A 25,223-nucleotide genomic window follows, 5' to 3' on the forward strand; every position below is an offset into this window, starting at 1 on the left:
GGCATTTTTTTTCCCCCCAGAATTCAAGTCCATGTCCTTCAGGAGCCCTGCTCTGCTCCCCTCTATCCAAAATAAGCTTTTGTCTTTTTTGTGCTTTCCCACTGAGCCTTTGAAACGGTAGAGACAAGCACAGCTCCCAGGTCTTTTATTTGCCATTTGGAGCTTTTCCCCACCAAAACATATGATAATGTTAACCAAGTGGCTTCTCTCAAGTGGTAATACCAGAGATCTGCTCCTGCCTGAGTCATTATACACCAGATGTAGCAATTTCACACAAACAGAAAGGTACTTAGAGACCTTCTCCAAATCACCACGAGACCAGACTTGACAAAAGCACATCATTTTACAGGGACCCTTGTCCCAGACTATGCATTTCCCCATCAGATATTAGTCTTGAGCAAAAGAGAGCTGTGAGCATAAGCTTCGCAAACTGAATACTTCCTTTTTCAATGATTCCCCAGCTTCTAGTGCAAAGGAAAGAACCTAGACACACATTTTTGTGCTATGGATTTATAATAACATTTTATTAATATATTATGCTACAAAAATATTTTGACAAAATAATATTAGAAAGCATCTTTTTAATTACACTCTTCAAAACAGTTCACAAAAGCAGGAGGCGGAACAGGAAAAAATATTTGAAATACATTTGAATTGAAAACTGACAAACATGCAATTCAAAATTCAGTGTGAGTATGAATCTGCAGGCTGGTTAATCGTCCCTGCACAAGTATAGACTACCTGTTGGAAAGATCTCACTGGCTTTAGCTAGATTAAGGTGCCTTGTGAAAAGCTAGTCAGAGGAGTGGTTGCTTTTGGGCTGGGACCACACACACACACACACACACACACGCATGCACGCACACGCGTGCGCGTGTACACACACACACACACACACACACACACACACACACACACACACACACACGTCTATAAACTCAAAATTAGGCAACTGGCTTTCTGCTCCAGTTCAGCTGTAACAACCTTAAATTGAAGTTGAAATCTCACACATTCTACAGAACATTGATAACATCAGAGATATGACTCAAGCCCATATGTTTTTTGGATATAACAGAGAAATATCTTATGGTGCTAAGCAAAGCTTGGAATGATAACATTCGTGCTGAGATAATCACTTTGGCACTTTGCTTTCCTTAACATAAATATATGATGGGAAATTCCTCCCTAACAGTGGTGTATGGTAATGACTGATTGGGTGATATTATTTGACTAATCAATGCACTGAATATAGATTAAGGACTCTCTCTCAGCAATTGTAAATCAAAGAACTTGGATAAATATACAACCCTGTACCTTGGGTGTTCCTAAATTACACTGGAGCTTGGAGGAACAGGAAGGGAAGCTCAGCAAAGCAGATCTTGACACGTGTATAAAGCACAGTTATCACAAATCGTGTTCATCATTTATTTCCAGAAGAGGTATTGCATTATTCAACAGCCCGAGGGATTGCAGAGAAACTACATCAGTCATAAAATACAATATACCTTCTGTCCCAGCTTACTAACTGGTTCTCCAAGTGGCAATGCGTGTTAATACAGCATCTCTAGTTAAACACAGGCAAGACAAGCATGAAAACAATGAAAGAGGTGGAAGCTAGTTCTGCTGCTGGTGGTAAAGGATATTTATTCCGACAGGGCAATTGCTTGGCAGAAAATTAGTATTTGTTTATAATGTAATAGTTACATAAAATGTAAAGTGTATCGATGTTAGTTGTAGCTGAGGTTTCAGTTGCAAGAATGAATCATATGAACATTAAGCTTTGGATTCAACCTTATCAAAGTCATGTCCTTGACTGACACTGCCCAAGTCTGTTGATTGTGTGTGTTTCCCACAGGTAAATAGTATCACCAGTGTTTGCAGCTTTCATGTGAGATTTACTGGACATGGATTTTTTTTTTTTTTTAAAAAACTCTCCTGCTCCTGGAATCTTGTGATTACATGGGAATCTTAGGTTTCCTTAGGAGAAAGAAAACAGTCTTTAAGTGTCTAATGTGTTAAAAACCAGCAGAAAAAAAACGAAATCCCATGAAACTGGTAGCCAATTTTACTTTAAAACTGTGTGTCACATCTGGTAGACACTCTTCAAATTCGAGGGGAATATAATCACGTCATTGACCTGATCCACTTTATTGAAGGCGCATAGATCTCTGCTAACTAGTATTAATGTATTTAAATTAATACTGGTCTGCTGTGGCTGATTAATAAATAATTCCATTTTATTTATCACAGTGAGGGTCTCATTTGTTGGTATTGCTATGTTTACATACCATGGAGTGAAACAAGTTACCCTAAGTCATATTTTAGGGTAAGACAACAGAATAAAAGAAAGATCTGTTTGGAAAACTGTGCTGAAGCTACTCATGCAGGGTTCCTGAACTACGATCTATGGGAAGCTAGTTCATCTTGTATTGTAATTCCTTCCTCCTTCATGACTTTTACATAATAGCCATTGTCATTAGTATGAATTGGCCTTTAGAAGTGTGTGTGTGTGTGTGTGTGTGTGTGTGTGTGCACGCGCGCATCTTTTCCCCTGACCTGCAGGAAGCTCAGATAATCTAACTTTTAGTCAAGTGCGTTGACTCCGAACCCCGGAGACACCTTGCATTGAAACCCAGATCACAACATGAAGAACACTGGGCACCAGTGCAAGGGTAAGTTCAGTGAGCTCCAGTAACATTCATTCATTTAACAGGAATTACAGATAAAATGCCCAAGAGTGCCAAACAAACTACATGGTACAGCTAAACATGCTGTGATATCCAAGCTAATGAGTATTTAATATTGTTGTCCAAAGGAGGAGTGACTCACAAAAACTTATCTGTAGGGCAGAGGTCTGTACAAGCTCAGGGAAATTGCCTTGCACTCAGGAGATTTGCAGTCTAATTTAAGAGTGATGAACTGAGTGACTATGCTGTGTGGTATAATGCCAGCTGTGAGCATAGAGATATCTGTGTGCTCCTTACATTCAAAAAAGCCCTACGAGCCTATGGAGAAGGCCACAGACCAGAAAAGAGTAGAATTAAGTTCCAGTCTTAGTGCTATTGGTAGTTTTCCTCATGATTTTGGACAAATTGTTTGTTTTCTGCTCTTTTCTCTCTCTATCTTTATGTGGTCCTCTGTACTTAGACTGTAAGTTTTCCAACACCTGGAACTATTTCTGGGATGGTACCACAGAATCATTTCTGGATTCTATCAGATTATAACAAATAAAACATTCAATGGGTTTTGGTTCATTGGCTGTTCCCTTTTATTATGTAACTTCTCATCACTCTCAAGATTTGCCTACCTTATTTCCAGTTCTATTTTTGTGAATAATACATAATAATTCTATTATAATTCAGTTCTGATCTCTGTGTTGAATAAAGCAAGAGAGCCAATGAAACGCATTAAGGTTGAATTTGAAGGTCTGTTAAGCCATTATATTCAAATGAAGGCATTTCTAGGGTAACAGCTCAAATAAAACTGAAAGTTCTCAAAATATGTTTCCAATATTCAGCTCAGTGCAATAAATATTATGCAAGGTGAATGGCTTCTGTCCAAAACTAACATCTCTAATCTTCTGCTAGCCAAAATACACAACACAAAAGTATGCACAGGACGTGCTTGAAGCTTGCATTTGTGGCAAAGCTCAAAGTTTTCCATTCAGCCTTGTTGACTGTTGTGCTTGAAAATATTGGGATAGCTTATAGCACTGTCTACGGTACCTACTTCAACTGACCACAAATCTATACATCCTTTTGCTAAAAATAGAACAGAGGCTGGAGGTCATGTGTGCGGTAAGTCAAAAAGAAGTTATATGTATTCTCCCTGGCCTTTTTAAAGCAATGGGTTAAGATGCATGATGGAAAAGCTCAGTATTTCATCATGATTTCAAATAAAACCACGTCTTTCATATTCTGATTATTTCCTAGCCTACTTTCCTGCATTAATTGGTATGGTGACAGAACAAACCATGAATCCTAAACCTTGACTCATCACATGCGGTCTTGAAGATTACATGGAATCATCTCCAATGCTGCAGACCAAATTTTAGGGCTGGTGGGAAAGCGACATGAAGGTTTTCCGTCAGGCTGTTTTCAGTATTATTGTCATCATTATCATTTGAATTTTTTCATAAAGAAAAGAGTTTGAATACTAGTTTTCTGAATCTTCTTTTCAACTACTACGTTTTCATCAAATATTTTGGATTTTTGTTTTGTAGATGACTTAGGAAAAAAAATATTTCTACCAAAAACTAATTTTCCATTTGAATCTCTTGTATCAAAAAGTGTTCTTCATCAAAGATGACCTGATGGGGAAGAAAAATCAACATACTGTATTAAACACAGTAGCTTCTAAGCTGGACATGGCTTTTCCCACAGGTGTTCTTCATCTCAGTCATGAAAAGAAGCCGCCTGGACAGGATAAAAGCTTTTCAGTGAGCGTAAGTTATCATAACTTCCATCTAAGTCAACACAGGTACCAAGGTCTACAAATGGAGGAACCTTCTGTATGTCCCCATGACATAGGGCTTAACTAAGTACCTGCTGTCTTGAACAGATTTTGAAAAAGCCACAATTCAGCATTGAGGTACCAGCTCAGCATCATAATAGCAAGATGAAAATGAACTTCTAGACATGTTCTGCACTCCAGGTTGCCCATTTATACTAATATAACTGGAGCAAAGAAGTTTTAAAGATTAGCAGGATACTACAATTTTATACCCAACAGACAGAACAAATTTGAATCTCATTTATGCTGGGGAAAGCTATAGGCTTGTGTTTATATAAGATGAGGGAGAGAGAAGAATTACTTCAGTAGAATTATTACAGAAATTTTTATTAAGAAAAAGGTGTCTTAATTTGAGTTAGCTAATTAATCCCAGGGCAAAGTGGGAAATTGGTAATTTCATGATAAGTTAAATAGTTGAGTTAAAGACAAGAGGTGAACTTAAAGTGTTATCTTGACTAATGACTTACTAAGCCACATAAAAATAACTGGGATGTTAGGTTGTAGTAGCTAACTTGAGATAAGAATTCACCTATTCTTCTAATGGGAATAGGACACAGAGAGCAGCATCTGTTTTATTCACTATAAGTTATGCTAATTAGAATTGAAAAAAATACAGAACTTCAGCAGAAATGTACTTATTGGACAGCTGCTGTAGAAAGTAATGGTTAAAGAAACGTACAAGCTATTCATTGGGTGTCAGTTCAGACACTTGCAGAGTTGTCAGTTAGAAAACAAATATAGAAAATATTAATTTATCTGTTTCACCATCACTACTGATTAACAGGGATGTTATTAACATATACAACAAGAAAAAAATAAGTTTACCAGTCGAATAAATACATTTTTTCTTTTTCTTTTTTTTCTTTATATGAACATGTATATTTTACAAAACCCCATAGCACTATGGGAAATAAAGATCCTTCTACAAAAAGAAGATGTAAGTCAGTGTTACAATAAAGCTTTAGAGTTTCAAAATGTATCTGGGCAAAGAGACAAAATCAGCTAGAAGGCACTACTGATTCACTGAGAAGGTTCAGTTTGTAAATGTTGTTGTCATAACCTCCAATTCTTTCATAAATTATCTCTCTTCTCTATTCCAAGGGATTGCACGTAATACTAATGTGGTCAGGAAGGTTGCAGTAGATTCAGAAGAAAAGAAGCTATGACCACACAGAAAGGAGAAGTTATTGATGGCCATAAAATGCTGGTTGAAGCTGAGCTTGTAGGCTGAGGCTGGGATGGGTGATCTGAACGTGGTCTCTGATCCAGCCGGTTTGAAATCCAAATGGGAGGTTTGACTGTGATGTAGCCGTTGGTTATCCTGATATAGGAAGGCAATGTGGTGGTGCTAAAAGAAAACACAAGAGAAGGAAATTAAACAGGAAATCCTTTGTCTCTAGTCTGTGATCTGTCATCCTACATGGTAGTAATAACAACAACGACAAACAATAATTAATTTGCACACATCAGATATGGAGGGTAGATCTCCAAGGGCTAGTAAGTGTGACGGTCTGGAAGCAAGGCCTGGTTCAGGAGGTCCTTCAGCTTCTGACTGCTGTAGACTGTAACCAAAGGAGGGATCGCTGCTGAAGTACTTGATCTCTTATCCTCTTTTCTTAAGCATCCACCACTGGCCAGCATCAGGGACTGGGATACAAAGATCTTTGTGCTGACCCAGGATGACCCGTTTTTTATATTCTTAGCTACATTCTTGCCACCAAAGATCTCAGAATTTGTCACGTCTCTTAGAGAGAAGAGCAGCTGCCTGTTCCCATTGAGGTCCGTGGTGAAGGGAACCTACTGACCTTGTAAGAGAGACAGGAGGAGAGCCTTGGGTGATGCCTCTGACAATTGGATACAGGTTTGGATGAGGACAGACGGCTAGAAGGGCCCACCTGGATGGATCCCTAATTTAGCCTCTTGCAGTCTCACTTGCCATGGACTACGTTTAGTCCTGGAACGGCCACAAAACATGCACTTCCCCTGTTTAGAAGCCATAAAGAATTTTCCCTTACAAAACTGATAACCTTGAGTGCAGAAGACCAAGCAGCTTCATTTTTTTTGCTGCCTTTAAGATAGTTTGAATCAAATCACAACGCCAAAAACAGAGTCAGTGTGAACTTTCCCTGGCTACAGCTTTGGCTCAATAGTGGTGTGATTGCCTATTGATTGAGGCTTGAGTTAGTACTTGATTTCAATGTGCAGGTAGGAATTCATCCCAAGTCTCATGACACTGAAGGTCAAAAAGGCCTATGTACACTTGATTTGGAAGTTCTAAGTTGTAATCTTCGTTTCATAAAATGCTTCCATTGCACCCAGTATTGGATAATCAATAATCCAGCTGTTATCACAGAGCAGCATAACTGAGCATGTAGAATGTGCAAGGTGGATTCTGGACTTAAGAGCAAGGCATTCTTCTTGAGAGCAAGCAGAAAAATGACAAGCTCCCCTGAAAGCAAGACATGACACTCAGAACTGCAGATTCTCTGTTACTTCTAAAAAAATCTTCCATAAAGTGGATTTGGGAGCACTGAAAATTATCCCTACATCATTTTTTGTGGTTTAAGAAGCAATGCAGTCCAATAAATACTTAGTTACAGTATCTGAGATACTGACCTTGGAGGAAAAAGCCTACATCTTGCATAATATCAGATAAAAAGAACAATATCTTGCTCCAGGTTCATGCACAGAAACAGAATTTACTAGAAGTCAATGCTTTAGTCTTTTTCTGTCCAAGCAATAATAAAATGACATATAGCAGCTGGTGGTATTTACAGTTATAGCTTCTAGGTCGGATGCTACAAAAGTGTAGAGTTGATCATAAATTGTCACAGGCACACAACACGTGAACAGATTGGTGTCCATCCAGAAAAGGGCACTGATAAACACACACGCAAGTCAACATCATACCAATGGACAATCACTGCACAAAAACTTCATCCCAGATTTGGGGATAATTCATTTCAGTTCTTCCCTCATCCTTTATACTGTCACCATATCTTCTGGGTGGGATAGTTGTTCTGTAGTTAGAAGTGATTTTAACTAATGTGCAATAAATTATAGTAAAAAGAAAAAGCGGTCCTTAGAACTAAAGGCATGGGAGTTCCTTCATGGGAGCAGATAATCCATCTAACTAGTATGTCTTTGATAGTGCAAAGTGGTACATGTTCCAGGGAAATAAACTGCTGTAAACAGAGAAATCTGAAATCAAGTGATGCCAGAGAAAGCTCCTATCTAAATTCCTATAGTGAGGGGTTGGTTTAGGTCTTTAACTGCTGATATAAGACATTTAGCTTTAGAGCCTGTGCTATTGCATTAAGTCCACTGCAGTCACATAATACAAAGAGTTGATCTCGGATAAGCTAAGGCTGCCTATTTCAAATCTGTCCAGTGTTTTTGAGTGGTTAATTTAGTGCTGGCAGGAGTGATATCAGATCAGGGATTGTCTATTCAAGCTCCTGTAATATATGGAATATGAAGTATGAACTGCCTTCCCACAGCCAATACAAAACCATCATTAAAGCACACCTCTGACAAAAACTAGGTATTACATGCTGTGAGTAATTCAACAGAAATGCAGTTATGTGCCCACTTTCGCTCCAGATCTGATTTATCTTGTTGAGTGATACAGTAGTGCACAAATCTGGCAATAATGATGGTGGGATCGCAACTTATTTTCACCCTGCACCAGTTTTCCGTAATGTAAGGGTGAGCAGATGCGTATGTAGCTCTGTAATATTTATTTACAATTACCATTTTTTGCTAATTGTTATAAAGGCCATGTCTTGCTACACAGATTCACATCTATAATAAAGTTGTTGCTTTCCATGGCATATATTAATAAAAACATATCAAAATGATGATCAATAACTTTTATCTTCAGTCTAAAGCAGAGCTTTTCAAAGTACTCCATGGGAGTTAGGAGCCGAATAGGATGTCTGCAGTATTTGGGTGCCTAAGTCTGCAGGAAATTTCTGCATCAGAATCATAAAGATTAATAGCGCTCAGCTGTGATAAGAGTCAAAGACCAGTTTTCAGAAATGATTTTGGCTCAGGTCGCACATTACGACATCTGTGGTTGCAAAAACTTCCTATAGAGCCCTGGGAGCTGGTTCTGCTAAAAGATAATCCAAAAGCAAGAGAAGATTCCTTCATTTTCAAATTTATTTTCAAATGGGCTCCCCAATTGGGTTCATAATGCAACTGTTCAGTGTAGACACATCCAGTGCATGTAGTTCCAGGACCATAATTAATACTGTCAACTGGTTTTGCCGCTTGGTGTTATCAAACCACGGCCTAAGATTTTTCGAAGCCTCTATATCAGGGACACAAATTCCTGAATAGACTACAGCTAGATTTTAAAATATACTGAGGTGCTTTAAGAAGCTAGATGCATAGGTGCTTTTATGCTCTTGTGATCTTTATGTGAATATTTGCTGCTTTACAGAACTACACAATTTAGCCCTAAATTAGATTTTAAACTGCAAGGAGCATCTGGTTCTCAATTCCAATTTAAAAAAAAGTTGCCAAAATACCCTGTACGTCTTGCAGCTTGGGTGTATCCTGCTCCTGACTCATTCTATGGGCTTGATCCTCCAGCGAAATTAAAATATCCATTGCACAGCAAACTGTCCTTTTTTGCACCTCGGGGAGGTGTTGTGTGAGATGTCCGACAGGCAATGCAGGCTGGCTGAGGAATGCATAAAAGGAGCGTGAGGCCATTCATCAGCCAGATACCTCTAAGGGATTCCAAAAGCTGCCCTAAATCAACATTTTACATTTCTGTATGATGTGTTTCCACTTCCTCGTCAACTGCCAGGAGGATTTTGTTGCTTTTTGTTGATTTTTTTCTCTGTTGGAAAAGATATGTTTTTGAAAAGGAAATAATTTACTTAAATTCCAGGGTTTCCTACAGAAAAAAATTGAGAAGTTTTGACCACTCTTCTCCTCAGTCAGTGAGGTTATTTTGGGTTTTCATCCCAAAACATTAGATTTCTATAAATGCTTCTTTGTTAAGGTAAATACTGTTGGGGGGGAGGGTTGTTTGTTTTTAAAAAAATCTTTAAGTGCTTTATGAGAGAAGAACAGTGTGTTTCCGATAATGTACTCAAGGCATGCTAATAGCAAATCAATCATATTTTGTCCGTATTTCTTAAATGTAACTTTACTTTAAGCACTTTAGCCTACTGCCAAGGCAGTTTAGAGATATTTGAAGAGAATGATCTCCTTTACCAAATGCTACAATCTCAGTGCAAAAATTTTGGTCCAAGTTCGTAGCAAGGCTTTCGCTATAGTGAATGGGGAGAGAAACCTTTCCAGAAGGTGGTTCATCTCATTCCAGCATAGGTCTCTAGGCTGGTACTTACTGTCTCTGGGTGTTTTTCCCTTTCTATTGATTATAGAGGGAGCCTAGACAGCCAGGTTATATTACAAGCTGATCTTACAGGTGGCCCAGGTGAGAGGAGATGACATCTCTAAACTCCCTCTGAGCGTGCTTACTTGTGGACATAGGATCTTGCTGACCCTCAGACTTTCCCTAAGCTTGAAAGCAGAAGCAGAGTCCCCTGAACTCAACTGGAAACTTTCCTTAGGGAAATGAAATTTACACAAATAATAAAAAAGGATGAATCACAGATCTCAGGGATAATGATCTAAATTATCATCACGCCTCCTCTTGCCAGCCTAGGATATTCCATATTTGAGTCTTTTGTGTCTGAGAAAAATACTTTTCAAAAAACATTCCACATGGTTTGTGATAAACAGGCAACCACTGGCTCCACTGTTCAAATGCCTATTTTTTGCTTCTGTGTATGGGCTTGTTTTAGAAATTTGGAAGATTCCAGGTATCTTTTAGCCAAATGACCTGCAGTATCATATTCATGAGCTTGTACTTTTGATCAGATAATAGGACAGTTTTTCAAATCAGTGTATTAGTCATACATTGTCTTACCATCATTAGAACTTGTAAAACTCTCCCCAAAAACAGGGCCCCAGGCACATGCTTTGTGAACAGACCCTACTGACTCCAATTACATGATGCAAGTCCTCAACATTGGGGGCACCCTGAAGCACCTTGATGAATAGGGAGCATTTTAAAATTGAAAAACAAAACAAACACGCATGCAACCCTTCAGGGGAAGTCTGTTCTGGTTTAGCTTGTGAGGGCTTTGCAAGGAGTCTGAAAATAATTTTTGCTGTGACTCAGTTTATCCTTAAAAGCAGGGGCACATTTGACCACATGTGACACCATAATAGAATCACAGAAGATAAAGCCAGGAGGGACTTTCCAGCCCATCTGTCCCAAAGACAGGAACAAGATCTAAACCCTCACTGACATGTACGTCTAACCTGTTCTTCAAAAAACCTACAATAATAGCAATTCCAGAGTCTCTGCAGACATCTATTCCAGCATTTTACCAACCTTTACATCCAAAATTACTGCCTAACGTTTCACCAAATTTCCCTTGCTACAGTGTAAGTTCGTGACTTCTCCTGTCCCCATGGACAGGTTTATTCCTTTCCTCTTCTCAGCAGTCTTTCACATATTTTGAAGACTTAACCATGTTTCACTACTCAGTCTCCTTTCATTTAAACAAACAGTCCCTCAGCCTTCCTCCACAAGTCCTCATGTTCGTGTCCTCCATCCTCTTTGCTGTTCTCCCCTGAGCCTTTCTAGTTGCTTCATGTCCTCTCTGAAGTGCTGCCCGAACCTGGAAGCAGCACGTCTCGCTGAGATTTTATCAGTTCTATACTTTGCACAGTCTCTATCCCTGCATGTCTATTTGTAAAGCAAAAGGAAGCATACGAAAAGTTCTGACTCTGATTAGGAGTCACGTATCTCATGCGCCACCCCTCTGCGATCTCTAGGAAGATTCATCACTTTTTGCCCATAAGTCTTTATGCTCCCACCAACTTTTCTGAGGTTGATGGAAAACTGAACGTGCACTGCGGAAGTGAAGACTGGATGAATTATAGTGATATTTCTATGCATTTTTAATCTGCTGCCATGTTTCAGTCCAATATTGTTACTGTTCAGGGTGGAGGAAGTGTTTTTTAAAGCATACCTTACAAACTGTTTGGGGGATTTTTATGGATCAAAGGAGCTATATAAACACACGACAACTATTTCTGATAAATGTAAACAAGTGTGGACTCAGCCAGCCTTTCTTAAAACAGCATCAGATGAAAGAAGCTTATCTGAACGATGTGCCAGGCTAGACTGAACCTTGAAAAAAGGCATTTTTCAGTTGAAAACCTAAAAAGCTAGTAAACTAGAATTAAATTTTTGAGTAAATACAATAATGACTGTTTTGCATTTGTGATTTGATGTTAACCTTATGATGGTTGTTTTTTTAAAAATGATATTAAGCATATGCTTCCTGTTTCTTTTCAAACAAATTTTACCCTATTTTTTTCCTTTCATTTAATGAACAGATGTGAAAGGAGTTGATCACATTATTTTTCTGGTGATCAGAAATAATGTCCTGCCAGTGAAGACAATTATTCTTGGAACTAACCAGACCTATTTATGTCACCAAAAGTTATTAGTCAAAATTTGAAAAAAACATCTGTTTAAAGCACTGGGACCAACCAGTTGCAGTGTGTAAACTAGCTGGCTGGCAAGAAGTCTGACCACACTTCTGAAAGAAAAGAATAGGTAAGGAACCTAGAGGAAAAAAGTGCAACTTGGAAGTAAAAGAGAAGCACACTAGAAAAAAAAATCACGCTAGAAATAAGCTACAAAGTTTTAACTGCGAAGACCGTTAGAGTAACTTCTCAAAGGGAATGTAGTGTCTCCATCTCCTGAAATTTTCAGATTAGGATTTGATGCTTCTGGAAGGGATTCTTTCATTCAGCATGGGTTGTAATTCCTCAAGATTTATATCTCTCTTCTTCACTGCCTTCCTTATGAATGCTATTCTTGAAGCCTGGGGGATCAATCCTGCAAGGTGCTGAGTCTCCTGGTCCCAAACAAGCAGGACACTAAGCACTACAAGCACGAGTGGTCCCATTGAGGGTAGTATTCACATACCTACAACTCAGCACATGCTAAAGCCCTTTGTGGGATTAAGGCCAAAAGGCTCATGCTTTCACAAGGTTCAGTTCATTAAAAAAAAATAAAAATCCAACCTGGATCTGATTAAGGAATCCAGTTTTGGTCCAGAGGAGGCCACTACTCATTTGCAGTAGTATAGTAACTGCCTTTGCATGTCTGAATGACTGAGCAATATTGCTCATTGGTTTCTGGCCAAGACAGGGGACATGCCAAATAAGAGTCTTATCTCTATTATTTTCTATTTGCCTCAAGGTTATTGGGAGCCCAGATCTCTGGCCATTTTCCACACTGCAAGAATCCCCACTCTCCGCAAGCAGTGCTGTGTCAGACCAATAGAGCCACAGTTGCAGCCACGCTATCGATAGAGGGTTCGGGCAACAACGTCAGGAGCCTTTCAACAACCTGCTGCTGTTGATAAGAGCTTTCCTCTTGACAAGACGCAAATGGGAACCACATTCCCACCTGAAAGGAACTTTGAGCTCTGATCCAGCTTTATTTCAGCGTCCTGGCTGCTCCAGAAACTGACAGCAAGCAATTCCCCTCCTTGAAGCGGGCATTTGTGAGCCTCCGACCCACATGCAGAAGCAAAGGGCAGGACGTGTCTGCTGATAGCAGTCTATTTATTCCCTCAGCCCCGCTCTTTGTTATGGCCATGTCTGCCACAGCTTATCTCTGGGAGAAAGAAGAGGGTACAGAAGGAAATGAGAGAAAGGGAAGCACAGGTTTCACAAGGAAATGGCTCTGAAAGGACACAAAGCTGTGAACAAGTGTGCCAGGACTCCGAATCGTTCTGCCAACATGTGCTCAGCACGTGGCAGAGCACAGACCTTGGGAACCGGGCCCTGAGGCAGGGAGCAGGACACTGCACACAACGATGGGGTGTTAGGAGGTGAAGGGAAGCAACACGAAGCATCTTCACCTCCCGAACAGGCAGGACCAAGACTGTCAGTAGAAGCTGCAAAAGGTGCCACCAATGAGAATCATGCATCGTCCTTTAGAAGCCCTTGGCATTAACAGGGTTCAAAGGGTGGGATTAATTGTAGCTATGTCAGATTCAGGCATGTAGTCTGAGCTATTCATCTGTGTTAGCTCCATAGTTTGTGAAGAATGAGAGGTCTCCAGAGGACAATCCATCCCTCCCAAAGGCATGTCTCCAAGGTAGGTGAGATGAGCTGTTTTCTGAAGATCTCTCTCTCTGGAATTCAGGTGTCCTGAATCCCGGCCAAGTTCCTATCTCAGTAAGGGCTTTGACTGGTAAGGATGGGTTAACGCAGTCTTTCCTAAACTGGGATGGGGCTGCAGGGTGGGGAAGAGGAAACTGCTGATTCTGCAGCACATAAAGCAGCGTCTGGCTGAGATGCAGCTCCCCTCCTTGGTCCTAGGGACCCACCTGCAACAGTCATCCAACATGGAACAGCAGGGGCACAGGCCTGCGAAGCTGCGGCGTGTCCCTCACTTCAGGGCTCAGTCCTAGGGACCTCTGGGGTTTGACAAGAAGGAGGACATGGTGGCTCACATGGCCCAGCAGCTCCGGGGAGGCCACACTCATGTAAGCTGGAGGCTCAACTACCAATTGCAGATCAAATGCCTCTGGCCCAGTTTCGGACCCCTCTCTGGATGGTCAATGGGCTAGAGGCCTGGAGACTTGCTTCTCATCCCTGTGTCACTCATGGGTGAACCATCGAAACCAGGTTAAATCACTTTGCTTCTGTTTCTCCCCCCGCTCCGATCTGAGCCAAAACCTTAGTGTGTTACTGTGACACCACCAGCGTTAACTGAACGTGAAGCACTTCACAGGCTCTCTCAGAGATTTGCAGCTCCTGGTTGCCCACACCACCTGAAAAATACCTTCATGATGACAAATTTGGCCCTGGAGCCAAGCACGCAAGAGAAGAGAGTTACATTTACTTGCAGCACAGCTGAATGCTACAGAGAAATCCTAAAACGCAGAGCACCCTTCAGGCCACTGATGGGACACGTCACTAAAGCCATGTGTCTCCGTGACATGGGGTCAGAGGAGGGGATGGGGCTGGGACAGGAAGGGCCTGGGCCTCCCTCACAGAGGCGGTGAGGAGTGCCATGATGGAGACTAGAGGAAAGGAGCTTTCTGCCACAGTGACACAGCCTGTGTGTCTCCTGGGTATGAGGACGGAGTAGTGGGAAGCGGGCCACGGGGATGGGTCTAGCAGGTAGCTTGGGAACAGGTTAGAAACACATCTCGCACAGCCCAAGGCCCCTTTTCTGAATCAAACTTCCAGCGTATGGGGAAGCTTCTTGCACCTCACGGTCAGCTTGAGCTTCCCCCAAACTTCATCCCAAGAGGAGACTGTGTAGGTTCTTGTTCAGCCCTCTGCCCTGAAATACTTCAGGAAAACCCTGCATGCATCTCACTCCCAAATCCTGCACTCACACATGTGTCAGTGGCAGAATCAGGCCCACCACTCCTTTTCAGACAACTGTAGAATGGTGTAAAAACACAGAACGCTGTAAAAACCAATAACCTTTGAAGCACACCCTCTCAGTAATTACCCCATTCCCATCTAATGATTTAAAGATGTTATATTCCTCTCTGATTTGGCAACAGCAAAGATTTCAACCTTATTAAAAACAGTCTGTCAGGAAACTACATGTCATCCTTAAAAAAAAAAGAAGAAAAAGAAAAAAAAAGAAACGAAATTCTTTAAAATACCTGTGAACAATAATTCAAGATACTGTAGCTGAAGAACTATGATTTGTTGTAGAGTGTCTGGGTGGTCCTGAGGCAGGAGATGACAACATTAGCTCTTTCCTTTGCACTTTTAAGCAATGCTTTGATGATTCTCTAATATCCTAAGATTATCCCCCTGTGATTTTGTCCTGGGATGAGGCAATCACAGAACTGGGATAATGCATCCCAGTTTTAGCCAGGGCCTCGCCCTTGCTAACATGGGATACTTCTGAGCCCTTTGTTTCGCCAAGTCTGTACAGACATCTGAGCCAGGATGTCTTTAAGAGAGTCTAAATAGTGACTTGGGCTCAAAAACATCCACAAACTCATCCGCACTCTCTGCAGACATCTGGTTGTGTACCTGATTTCCATGTGCAATTACTGCACTCATAATCACAGCTCAAATAACCAAATACTTATTTCACTGGTCACTGGAAAGATAATGATCGTAGTTACTACAGCCAAAGTAAGCAAAAACATCAAGGGTGCACACACAGATGACCTTAGTGCTGTAAAAATCTCGCCAGTGATGCCGTCTTCCAAATTTTGGGGGCAACCTGTTGGTATACAAAATGCAAAGGGAAACACAGTGGGTTTTTCGTTTGATGGGGCCTGCATTCAGGTGGCTTTGAACCAAATCCCAAGCATGAGCTGAATATACGCCTTTTGTCCACATTTTGCGAACTGGCTGATCTTATTAAAACAGCCCCCGCCAAAACAATTCACATTTTTCAGGTGGTCAAAATCATAATCCACATTTTATGTCTTGGGCTCAACCTTTGCCCTCCTTTTGCCCTCTCCTTTGCGCACTCAAGTGTTTGTTTGGTATTGTGTGGGCCCTATGGCTCAAATATTTTTTGCAGATGCACAGAATTAACCATGCATGTTTAGATGTGCTTGGGGAACACATACATTCATAGAGATGTATATATTTGACCTTGTCGCTTTCTTGTTAAACACTGTAAAAGATATCGACTTTCCCCTCCAGATTTTAAAATGATTTAGAATAGCCAGTACTGGGGAAATACCTAAAACATCTTGTCAAATTAGATATTTTCTCCAAGACTGTTCTCTAAGACACACAATTATTTCAGCTAAGAAGATGCCTGTGCAATGTATTACAGAACAGAACGAACAACCAAACTATAAACTGGCTTAAATGGATGTCCAATGTACTGCATTTTTCCATTTGATTTTAATTTTCTTTTTCCTTCTCCCTGTTCTTTTTCCATCTCTGTGTAGCAGTTTTTCTCTCCACTTAGTCTGTATCACATTTTTCTCTCTAATTCATTGGGCTCACTTTCCTGCTCACTGCTTGTATTTTTCCAGAGTCTCTCTTAATAAGAATAATTAAGGTTGGGTCAGATCTTTGAACCTGTTATTCAGAGCAGTATTGAATTCAAGCTTGTTCCGTTGAACAAAAGCATTGGCTTCTTTTTCTTTCCAACAGACTCACTCTTGAAAAAAAGAAGGTTCATAGGGTGTATCTACCAGGCAGAAATGCGAAGAGCATTAAATTGCTGGATTGCCCACAAGGCTTGTGCTTCTTTCTGCTTCTTAAAAAGCAACTGTGGTAATACCAGCCACAGCATAACCTCCCTCTCTCCAAACACTTGCAAAAGCAAAGTATCCCCTGGAAGCCTGGAGCTGCCACTGCTGTCTCACAAAAAATCCCTCGATGGCCTGCGGGGCTGGAAAGGCTGCAAAAGCTTTCCCTGCTGGGCGTCACAACCGGAACCCTAAAGCATGTCCATAGAACTGAGCCCCAAAGAATTTGCAAGCACGGGCTGCACCATTTCTCTCCCTGATAGGGCTATGTGAGGCACCCTGGACATTCAGCAGCTCGCAAGGAACGGACTTGGCTCCCTCGCTTTCCAGCTTAATGGGCTCATATCACTGGTACAATGCTCACTTTGTTCAGTTAAGTTATTCAGGAATTGTAAAGAGAAGATGTGAGTGAAATCGGAATTTGGCCTGGCATTTTGATAATTGCAGGAACCCAGCTTTTATAGCATTAAAACCATATGAATTTAAATAAATCCTACTTGTCCTTCATCCCAGTGAGCAACTGGACTTAGACCACAGCTGCCCTTTGCAGTCCAGCTGGGTTTCAGCATGCCATGCAGCCCGCGTTGCTGGGAGCGTCGGGGAATCAGATTGCCTCTCCTGTTTCATTCTGCGATGAATCTGCCTTCTATGATAAACCCACTACCACAGTATAACCGTGGCTGAACCCACTGTTAGAAACCAACTGCCTACCACAACAGTAATGTCATCTTCCTCTCTGTCCTACTTTTTTTTCACTTAATTTCACAGGGCTGGAAACTCATTACTCAGAAGGAGAATAGCAGAACCAGAAATAAACGGCACGTTCCTTGACTGCTTTGTCTACAAGATCCCGGGCCTTGAAAACAGCAGTATTTATCTACCTTGGTTTGCCATTTCCCCTCTTTATGGGAAAAAACCCCCTCAACAACAACAGAACACCAGGATGATGTTGCAGGACTGTGAATAAAAATTAGACTTTCATATACCACGGGTTGATCACCTGAACAGTTGTGCTCTTTCCTTCTCATTTGAAACCTTTTTCTTTTCCTTTGGACTAGCTTTGACAGTTTTGCCAGTACATTTCTACAGAGCTTTAAAGAGAGATTTCTTTTTTTTTTTTTTTTTATGGTAACCCAAGTGCCTTCACTGGGAAATGAAGTCCCCTCTAAAGAAGTGAGTAATATCCACATTTGGCCATCTGAACAGTACTGTGGGCTCTACATGGTGGACACAAAGTTTGGAGTCTACATGTGGGGCTGATTCACCCCATCCCCACCCCCCCCCGACTCATTAGGGAAAACACAACACTTGCTAAAGGAGAACCTCATTTTGTATCGAGTACTGGGATTTAGGAGGAGCAGGTGCTTTACTACGCACTTCTGCATTTAAGAAATCCGACTCACCCAGGGCATAAGCCCTCAGCACTTCTTCAAGTGTCTGGAACTGCAGCCAGCCCTGTGAGCTTAACGCACGCCATGCTCTCTTCATCCACCCCAAACAGCAGGGTAAAAGTGCTACTGTGCATTGAATTTTCTTTGCCTCTTAAACGAGACAACTTATTTTTCAGCTGAGTGAAAGTGAAGAGTTTTGTAGAGCGGTGTTAAAGTGCGTTTCAGACTTAGAAGAAATCCATTTACTTAAGGGTACTGACTGCATTTACCCTTCTTATCTGCTTGATAGGAGACAGAAATACAGCTTTCTTTTTTTGTCTGTGATAGAGAATATGCCATGAAGAGTCATAGTTAAAGGCTCCAAGAAGCCAATCCTCAGAACATCTGGCTAGTGAAAGCCCTGGATATGGAAAATATAAATGTCAAGGCTCATATTCATAAACTGGAAGGGCCATCATGACATCTGCTAACAAGCTTTCTTGCAAAGCCCATTTGCTGTACACAGTTATTCACAGGCAACAATAAACATGTGCATGGATCACATGCACGGTCTGCCCTTTCTTTCAGTCGCTGAAGGAACACACACTCCAATAATACACAAATGCTCTGTTCTCACAACACAGAAATACAAGTGTTTGCAAACCTCACAGCAAAGCCTCTTGCACACCAGGCCACAGTGGGATACACTGCTGGAACAGACTAAAAATAGCCTCGCATTAACACACACGGCAGTCAAACTCATTTAGCGTTAACTCTTTCAGTGGAATAAGTCCCCTCCCTCTTTTTTGCCTCTCTCAACAGGAGACAGTTTGTGTTACAGGTTCAATCCTGAACCCTAATTTTTATTATTGCATGGTTGTGGATGGGACTCTCAGGACTTAAATAGGGTCTAATTCATTCAACTGTGGTAGCTTAATATCAACATTAAAACAAGCTGTAGGTAAAATAAACTTATTTCCCCATTTATACCCTCAGGCAACTTTCCTCCAGCTTGGTGCCAACTGTAAGTGCATTTCTGACCCTTGAGAAATAAAAAAATTGAATCCAATGCATAAGCATAAAGGCTTTGCTAATGACTTCATTATTGTAGGTGTCTAGACCATAGTTCACAGGCGCAAAGGTTAAACCTACATTGCATAAAGAGTAGCCCTGAATTTGCTATATTGACCGTACTGGCAACAGGACTTCAATATGGCCATGGCAAATGCAGGCCCCAAGCACTCCCGGCATTGGCCACACTCACAGAGGCTGCCCAAGAGGCAGTCAAGTTGTCAAGAGGAGGCAGAGTGTCAAAAGAAAGAGCATGGATTTCTTTATGACAACCATGAATTTAGCAATGAATAAAGACAGCAAGTGCTGCCTGTCTTGCCCAGTCAGCCTTGTGCTTGGCTGCACATGTAGCCATGTGAAAAAGGCAGAAAAGCAAAGAAAAAGAAATAACGTGGACAGGAGTTACCTCCTAGTTAAAAAAGATAAAAGAACGATGGCTAGCTATGCACACCGCTGCAGTCTGCAGTAATTCCCGGTTACAAAGACATGCCAGTCACTAGTGAGACATGCCCCTGTCCCAAAGAGCTTCCACTGAAGGTCGTAGGCTCCAGAAGTCCACATTTTCATGGACCTGGACTGATCACAGAGCAAAACGCAATGCTTGTAGGATCAGAGCCTCTTGAAGGGTGACCTCAGAGAGGTGGAGGCAAGGCCCATGGTGCAGAGATCTGGGGATGTGGATGGAGATGGTGGAGGATGATGGCTGCCTTGAGGAGGGATCCCATTTTATTGCTTGGTCCAGGGCCCACACCAACTGCATGCAGGCAGAGTTAAACAGGGCAGGCAGAAAGGGTTTAGGAGAAAGGAAGAAAATTTAAGCAGAAAACAAGGAACCATGGAATGGAAAAATTAACAGGTTGCTCAAGATCAAGAGAAGTCCTGGCACTGGGTGAGGAAATGAGACCACACTGGCTGAAAAACAGTGGAATAAAAGGGGATGTGCATCACTTAGGAAGTGCTACTGAGGAGATTACCATAAATCAGCAGCTGCTCGTTCTTGAAATTGAATCCTAAGCAAACATTTTATTTGTGCTACATCAGACAGATCTTAAGTGGCTTAACAACGCTTGTCAATGATCGGGCTATGTTCAGCCCAAGTCAGAAATACACCAAAACTGTGCAGATATAAACATGTGCCAGTTGAAACATAGAAAATGAGAAAGGAAAAGCTATCTCTTAATAGGTTCCATAAAACATCTTGCATTGTATTTTCAATCCTAATCAGCATTGAGGAGAAAGGAGTGGGAAGTGTTCTTGGATATCCAGTGCTGAAAAATACTTCATTGCTCAAAAATCTTAGCTTTTGTGTGCTCCAAGTTTGTTATTTGCACTCATTCAAAAATATGGATTAATATTCACAATGGATTTAAATTTCATGAAATTCATTAAAATAAAATACCTAATGCATTACCAATAAAGAATTTAGTTTCATGAAAGAAAACTGAAATCTATGTACAAATCATGTATTTCAAAGAGACTTCAGTGTTCTTTATCTCTAATGATTTTATTTTCATATGTTTAGAACTTCCACTAAAATAGAGTATATGTACTGCTTCATAGTATAGTTCATACTGATGGTGAGACACTTAAATGACAGTGAAGATATATATGCAAGGCTTTTGCTTATATTTTTTTGAAGTTCATCAATCTGTGTTTGTTTCATCACCTATTAACTGCACATTATAGAGAACAAGGAAAATTCAATGGTGTAAACCTAACAGAATGAAGAAAACAAATATATCTTTTGTGAATCTAGCAGGTGAAAGGGTTGCTGCACGTCTTTTCAGTCCCATCTGGAGAATAACAAATTAACTCTTTGGCTTTAAAGGTGAAGGAAGTTATCACTCATGGCTAGCTGACACGGAGAGTCTATTAGCATGGACACACTAGAGTTCTAGAGTTTTGGACGCAAATGACAAGATTCCCATTCCTTACTGCAATGCATGAGAGAATTCTGTGCTGAGCGCGTTTCACAGTTTTAATTAATACATTCTGTGCACTTTGACCAACCTGTTAATCCAAGAAGCCTCAATAAAAACCATCTAGGGACAGACGATATGTCATCACTATATCATATGTTAGAGTCAGGAGATTTACCTCTTATTTATATTGCACTGAGTTATACTGTGCTGTCACTTTATTTCCACTGGAGGGCTTGTGTACTTAGGGCTGTGCAAAGGGCAGGAGGAGAGAGGTGCTAACACTGGTGCTTGTTTAAAGGAGGCATCAAGACACCTGCTTACCTTACAGGGGATGAAATGGAAACAGTAAGAAACTAAGAAGGGAAAAATGCAGCATTGCCCAAGCTTTGCTGCTCTCTGCTCAGGAGGAGTTGAGACCCCTTTCACAAAAGCAAGGCTGAAAGTTTGAGAGAAGCATGGAATGTGAGGAGAGAGGAGAAGGACCAACTGACAAAACTGCATCAGCACCCAAAATGTCTTCTTATGACCCCCTGTATATCCACCTGAGCTCATGGGAAATTGGGCAAGCTAAGAGCAGATTTTAGGCCAGTTCAAAAGCTTCCTCAGAGTAATCGGGAGAGCGAATTTGTCTGTGAGATTTTGTGAGACCACTCTGCATGGCAGAAGGCTCTTGTATCTGGGCTGTCAATCTCTGAGATTTTTTCTGATAAATAGATGTTTCTATTCTATGCCCTGGAGATTTGAGGCAATCACTGACAGGGACTGTGATCATGAAAGCTTCCAGAGAAGAAAATCCTGCCAGGAGAACTGTGAAGGAAATGGTAGACAGAAGTGCTGGAGAAAAGCCAGAGGGGCACACAACACAGTTAAGCCCCAAACAGCAATAAGACACAGATACTCTCCATCTCTCTGTCCTTTTGGAAGGTACAACACTGGCATAATCCAGGTGACATGAACCCCAGAGGATTTCCCCATCGTGAAGGGAGTATCTAGGCCATGCAGAGCAAAAAGCTCAGCTCACCAGCCCTACAGCCAGGACCACCAGAGAGGCTGAGAGAGGCATGTCCTCCAAAACAGGTGTAACAAGGGAAAGAAGGTGCGACTTCAATGTACCTACGCTCCTGCTATTGCTGGCTACCAGAATGGTCTCTTTGGGAGACAGGTACACCATAACAAGTTAGAAAGATCCTGAAGCTACTTTCTAATCCTTGGCATTTAGACAAGGTTAGCCTGAATACTGGGCAAGCACAATGGTGGCTACTTTCTCTGCTGAGTGGAGTAGTGAGAAATTTCCCCCCTCCCCTGTCTGCAGCAGTAGGTAGGCAGTCTTTGAGCAGTATCCTTAGTCAAGAGGTGGTAGAGTACTTTAAACAAACAAGGCCCCAGTGATGGAAATTTCAATCTCAAAGCTACCATATGGAGGGAAATCATCTGACCACAATTTACCTGCTAGACTTCAAAAGTGTCTAGGTCTCCTCTAAAGAAAAGCAGCCTTTTCTTTAATGAAGTTAAGTACTGTATTTCAGCACCGTGTGTTGTGAAAAGGAAGCAATTTGGATTCATTTACTGAAATTTACCTTTCAGATGCAGTTAAGTGAAATTAAAAGTTTGTCTGAGTTGACAGCGTTCTGTTTTCCATCACGGCATTGTCTTGAAAGAAAGGATAACAGGCTAAGTGCTTAAATTCCATCCAAACTGATAAAGTTCACTCTATACCAGCACACTTCATGTAGTTTATTACACATTGTCTCCCTTCATCCATCACTAGCATAACTTTTTTGCCTAAAGTAACTGTTGCTTCTAAAATAAATTGATATTTGTGATGTTATTGCATTCATCTGAGGCTGAATAGTCAGCACCAGGCTATCAGAGCAATGCCACTTCCAATTGCAAGAGGAATTCATTTTATTTTCCACTAATGGTAGGCTTTGCAGGGCCAAACTTAAATTTGGCACAAGAATCTCTTTTTCTCTCTTCTGATCACAGCTCTTCTCCTTGAACCTCTTTTCTCTACAAGTGAAGCTTGTGTGTGCTATTAGCGCCTTCCCAAATGCCACGTCTGCCCAGATCTCTTCCTCAGTGGTGGGAATTAACCCAGGTTTGCCCCTTATGCCCTCTCTAATGCTCTCATTTCACCACTTCATTTCTCTCTTTCACATGCCACAGAGGCCAGAGGTCCCTCCAACCCTCACACCTCCTGAAATACCCTCTCAACTACTAACTCTCCTCCCTCTCCTTTCCCAAGAAGCTTTTCTCCTGTCCTGCCGTAGAGCCCATGGGAGCTCCAGTGCTTCCACCGCATTTGGGAGAGGTTCTCTGTTGTTTTAGATAATTTTTGCTTGTACCCTCGAACTGCTTGCCTGATAGAACTAAGGCGTGATACTGATTTGGCCTTCACTCACTACTCAAAAATGTCATGGGCATGTCTCCATTCTTTCAATTTACTTAACAGCTCATCATAAAACTCCAGTGAATGATCTGTAATTAATTACATACATTACAAAGAGAAGCTTAGCTAACACAGTGTCAACAGGAACAACAACACACTCTGTATTCCAGGCTGCAGCCTTCTGTCTCAAGGATTTTGCCTGCTCTCCCTTCTGCCCCAGTTGGCTTTGGCTACAGGAGCTAGCTAGTGTTTTAGTTTTGTCCAAGCCCAAATTCCTCCCAGAGAAAGACTCCAGGTCTGAACATTTCTGCAAAAGCAAATAGTTAAAAAAAAGTCTCACTACTTGAAATCGCCATTTCATTTTTGACAAATAATTTCAAACACAAACTATAGCCAGGCAGGACATTTTTATGTTGTTTAGATTTTGGGAGGAGAAGGCAGAAGGGAGAGGAAACCACACATTTCATCAGCATTTTTTATGTTTTTAATAGCCTTCACTGAATTGTTCAGTGTAGCTGTTTACCCAGGAGATCAGCAAATCTTAGCTCTGTCAGAGACAGGGAGAAGACAGAGCAGAAGCCTTCTCATCCTCCACAGCAGTACTAACCTTCAAACACAAAAATCTAAACACAGTCCACCCAGGGGTGCCAACTCAAATGCCTCAGCTGTTAAGACAGAACAAAAAGGAAAGGACAATCTCCAAGGTATAACTGAAAGTAAATACTAATAATGATGTGTGACATTAAAGGATGACTCATTTTTCATGAGACCATTTCAGATTGTAGCTATAACCTTGGAGCAGACCAGAAAGACTGTGTGAGCTGAAGTCTTAGTGGAACCATTAATTATGGATTTCCTGGCTTTTATAGGTTAAAGTCAGACCTTTGATGTTCCTTTAAGATTGTTCTCCTGTGTTCATTTCCTTTGTTTCTGTGTTGGTAGCTTAAAAAAACACCCTAAGATTTCCATGGGAGTGTATGAGATAGCCTGGTAATCCATAGTCCATAAAAGCCCTGCAATTCATGGCTCAAAAAGTCCTCTAATCCACAGTCAATAAAGCTTTGGAAAAGAGCTGTATTAACCACAGTGATTTCACAGTTCAATGAGGTTCATACAAGAACCAATAATCTGGTTTAAATTCACCTGGATTTGTCCTCCACCTGTATATTTCTCTTTGACTTTCCAGGTTGAAAGGCAGCTGAAACAGCTGAATTTTGAAGAGCTTGCATGGAAACAATGATTTTTATACAGCTTACACCAAAAAAACCCATAACAATGACCCAAATCCCTCTACACTTAACGCTCCAGTTTGTCTCAAACATGGACTAGTCAACTTTCAGGTGAAGACAGGAGAGTTAGGAAACATCTATGAACTGGAAGAAGAACCCTTTGGAAATACTGGGCCATAGCCCAAAATAGGACAATATCCATACAGCTCACTTCATCCAGCCTGTCTTTCCACATTGAACATGAAGGTCTCCAATTGGAACACATGCAAATGCACAGTGGATTTGCAGGATAAGCCAGAGTGCAAACTTCTACTGCATTGCTTATCATCCAAGAACGATGTGCGTTTACAGTCCCACTGTTGCGTACCAGCACAGTATTGTGGGGTAGGCAACACAACGTGAGGTCACACACTTCTCTC

The 25,223-nt window shown here is 41.2% G+C and overlaps 1 protein-coding gene across 2 annotated transcripts in view; it reads right to left on the bottom strand.

Moving 5' to 3' along the window:
* TRABD2B (TraB domain containing 2B) overlaps window positions 1-25,223 on the bottom strand; it is a 315,314-nt gene that overhangs the window by 7,263 nt on the left and 282,828 nt on the right. The window contains exon 7 of one of the 2 annotated variants that reach the window (XM_064516185.1): window positions 993-5,860. The exons of the other annotated variant lie outside the window; for it this stretch is intronic. Coding sequence (XP_064372255.1) covers window positions 5,638-5,860 — 223 coding nt within the window. The 3' untranslated portion in view covers window positions 993-5,637. Of the gene's footprint in view, window positions 1-992; window positions 5,861-25,223 lie in introns of those variants that run through there. 2 annotated transcript variants of the gene reach the window in all.

This window comes from Dromaius novaehollandiae, chromosome 8, assembly GCF_036370855.1.
Source record: "Dromaius novaehollandiae isolate bDroNov1 chromosome 8, bDroNov1.hap1, whole genome shotgun sequence".
Classification (NCBI taxonomy): Eukaryota; Metazoa; Chordata; class Aves; order Casuariiformes; family Dromaiidae; genus Dromaius; species Dromaius novaehollandiae.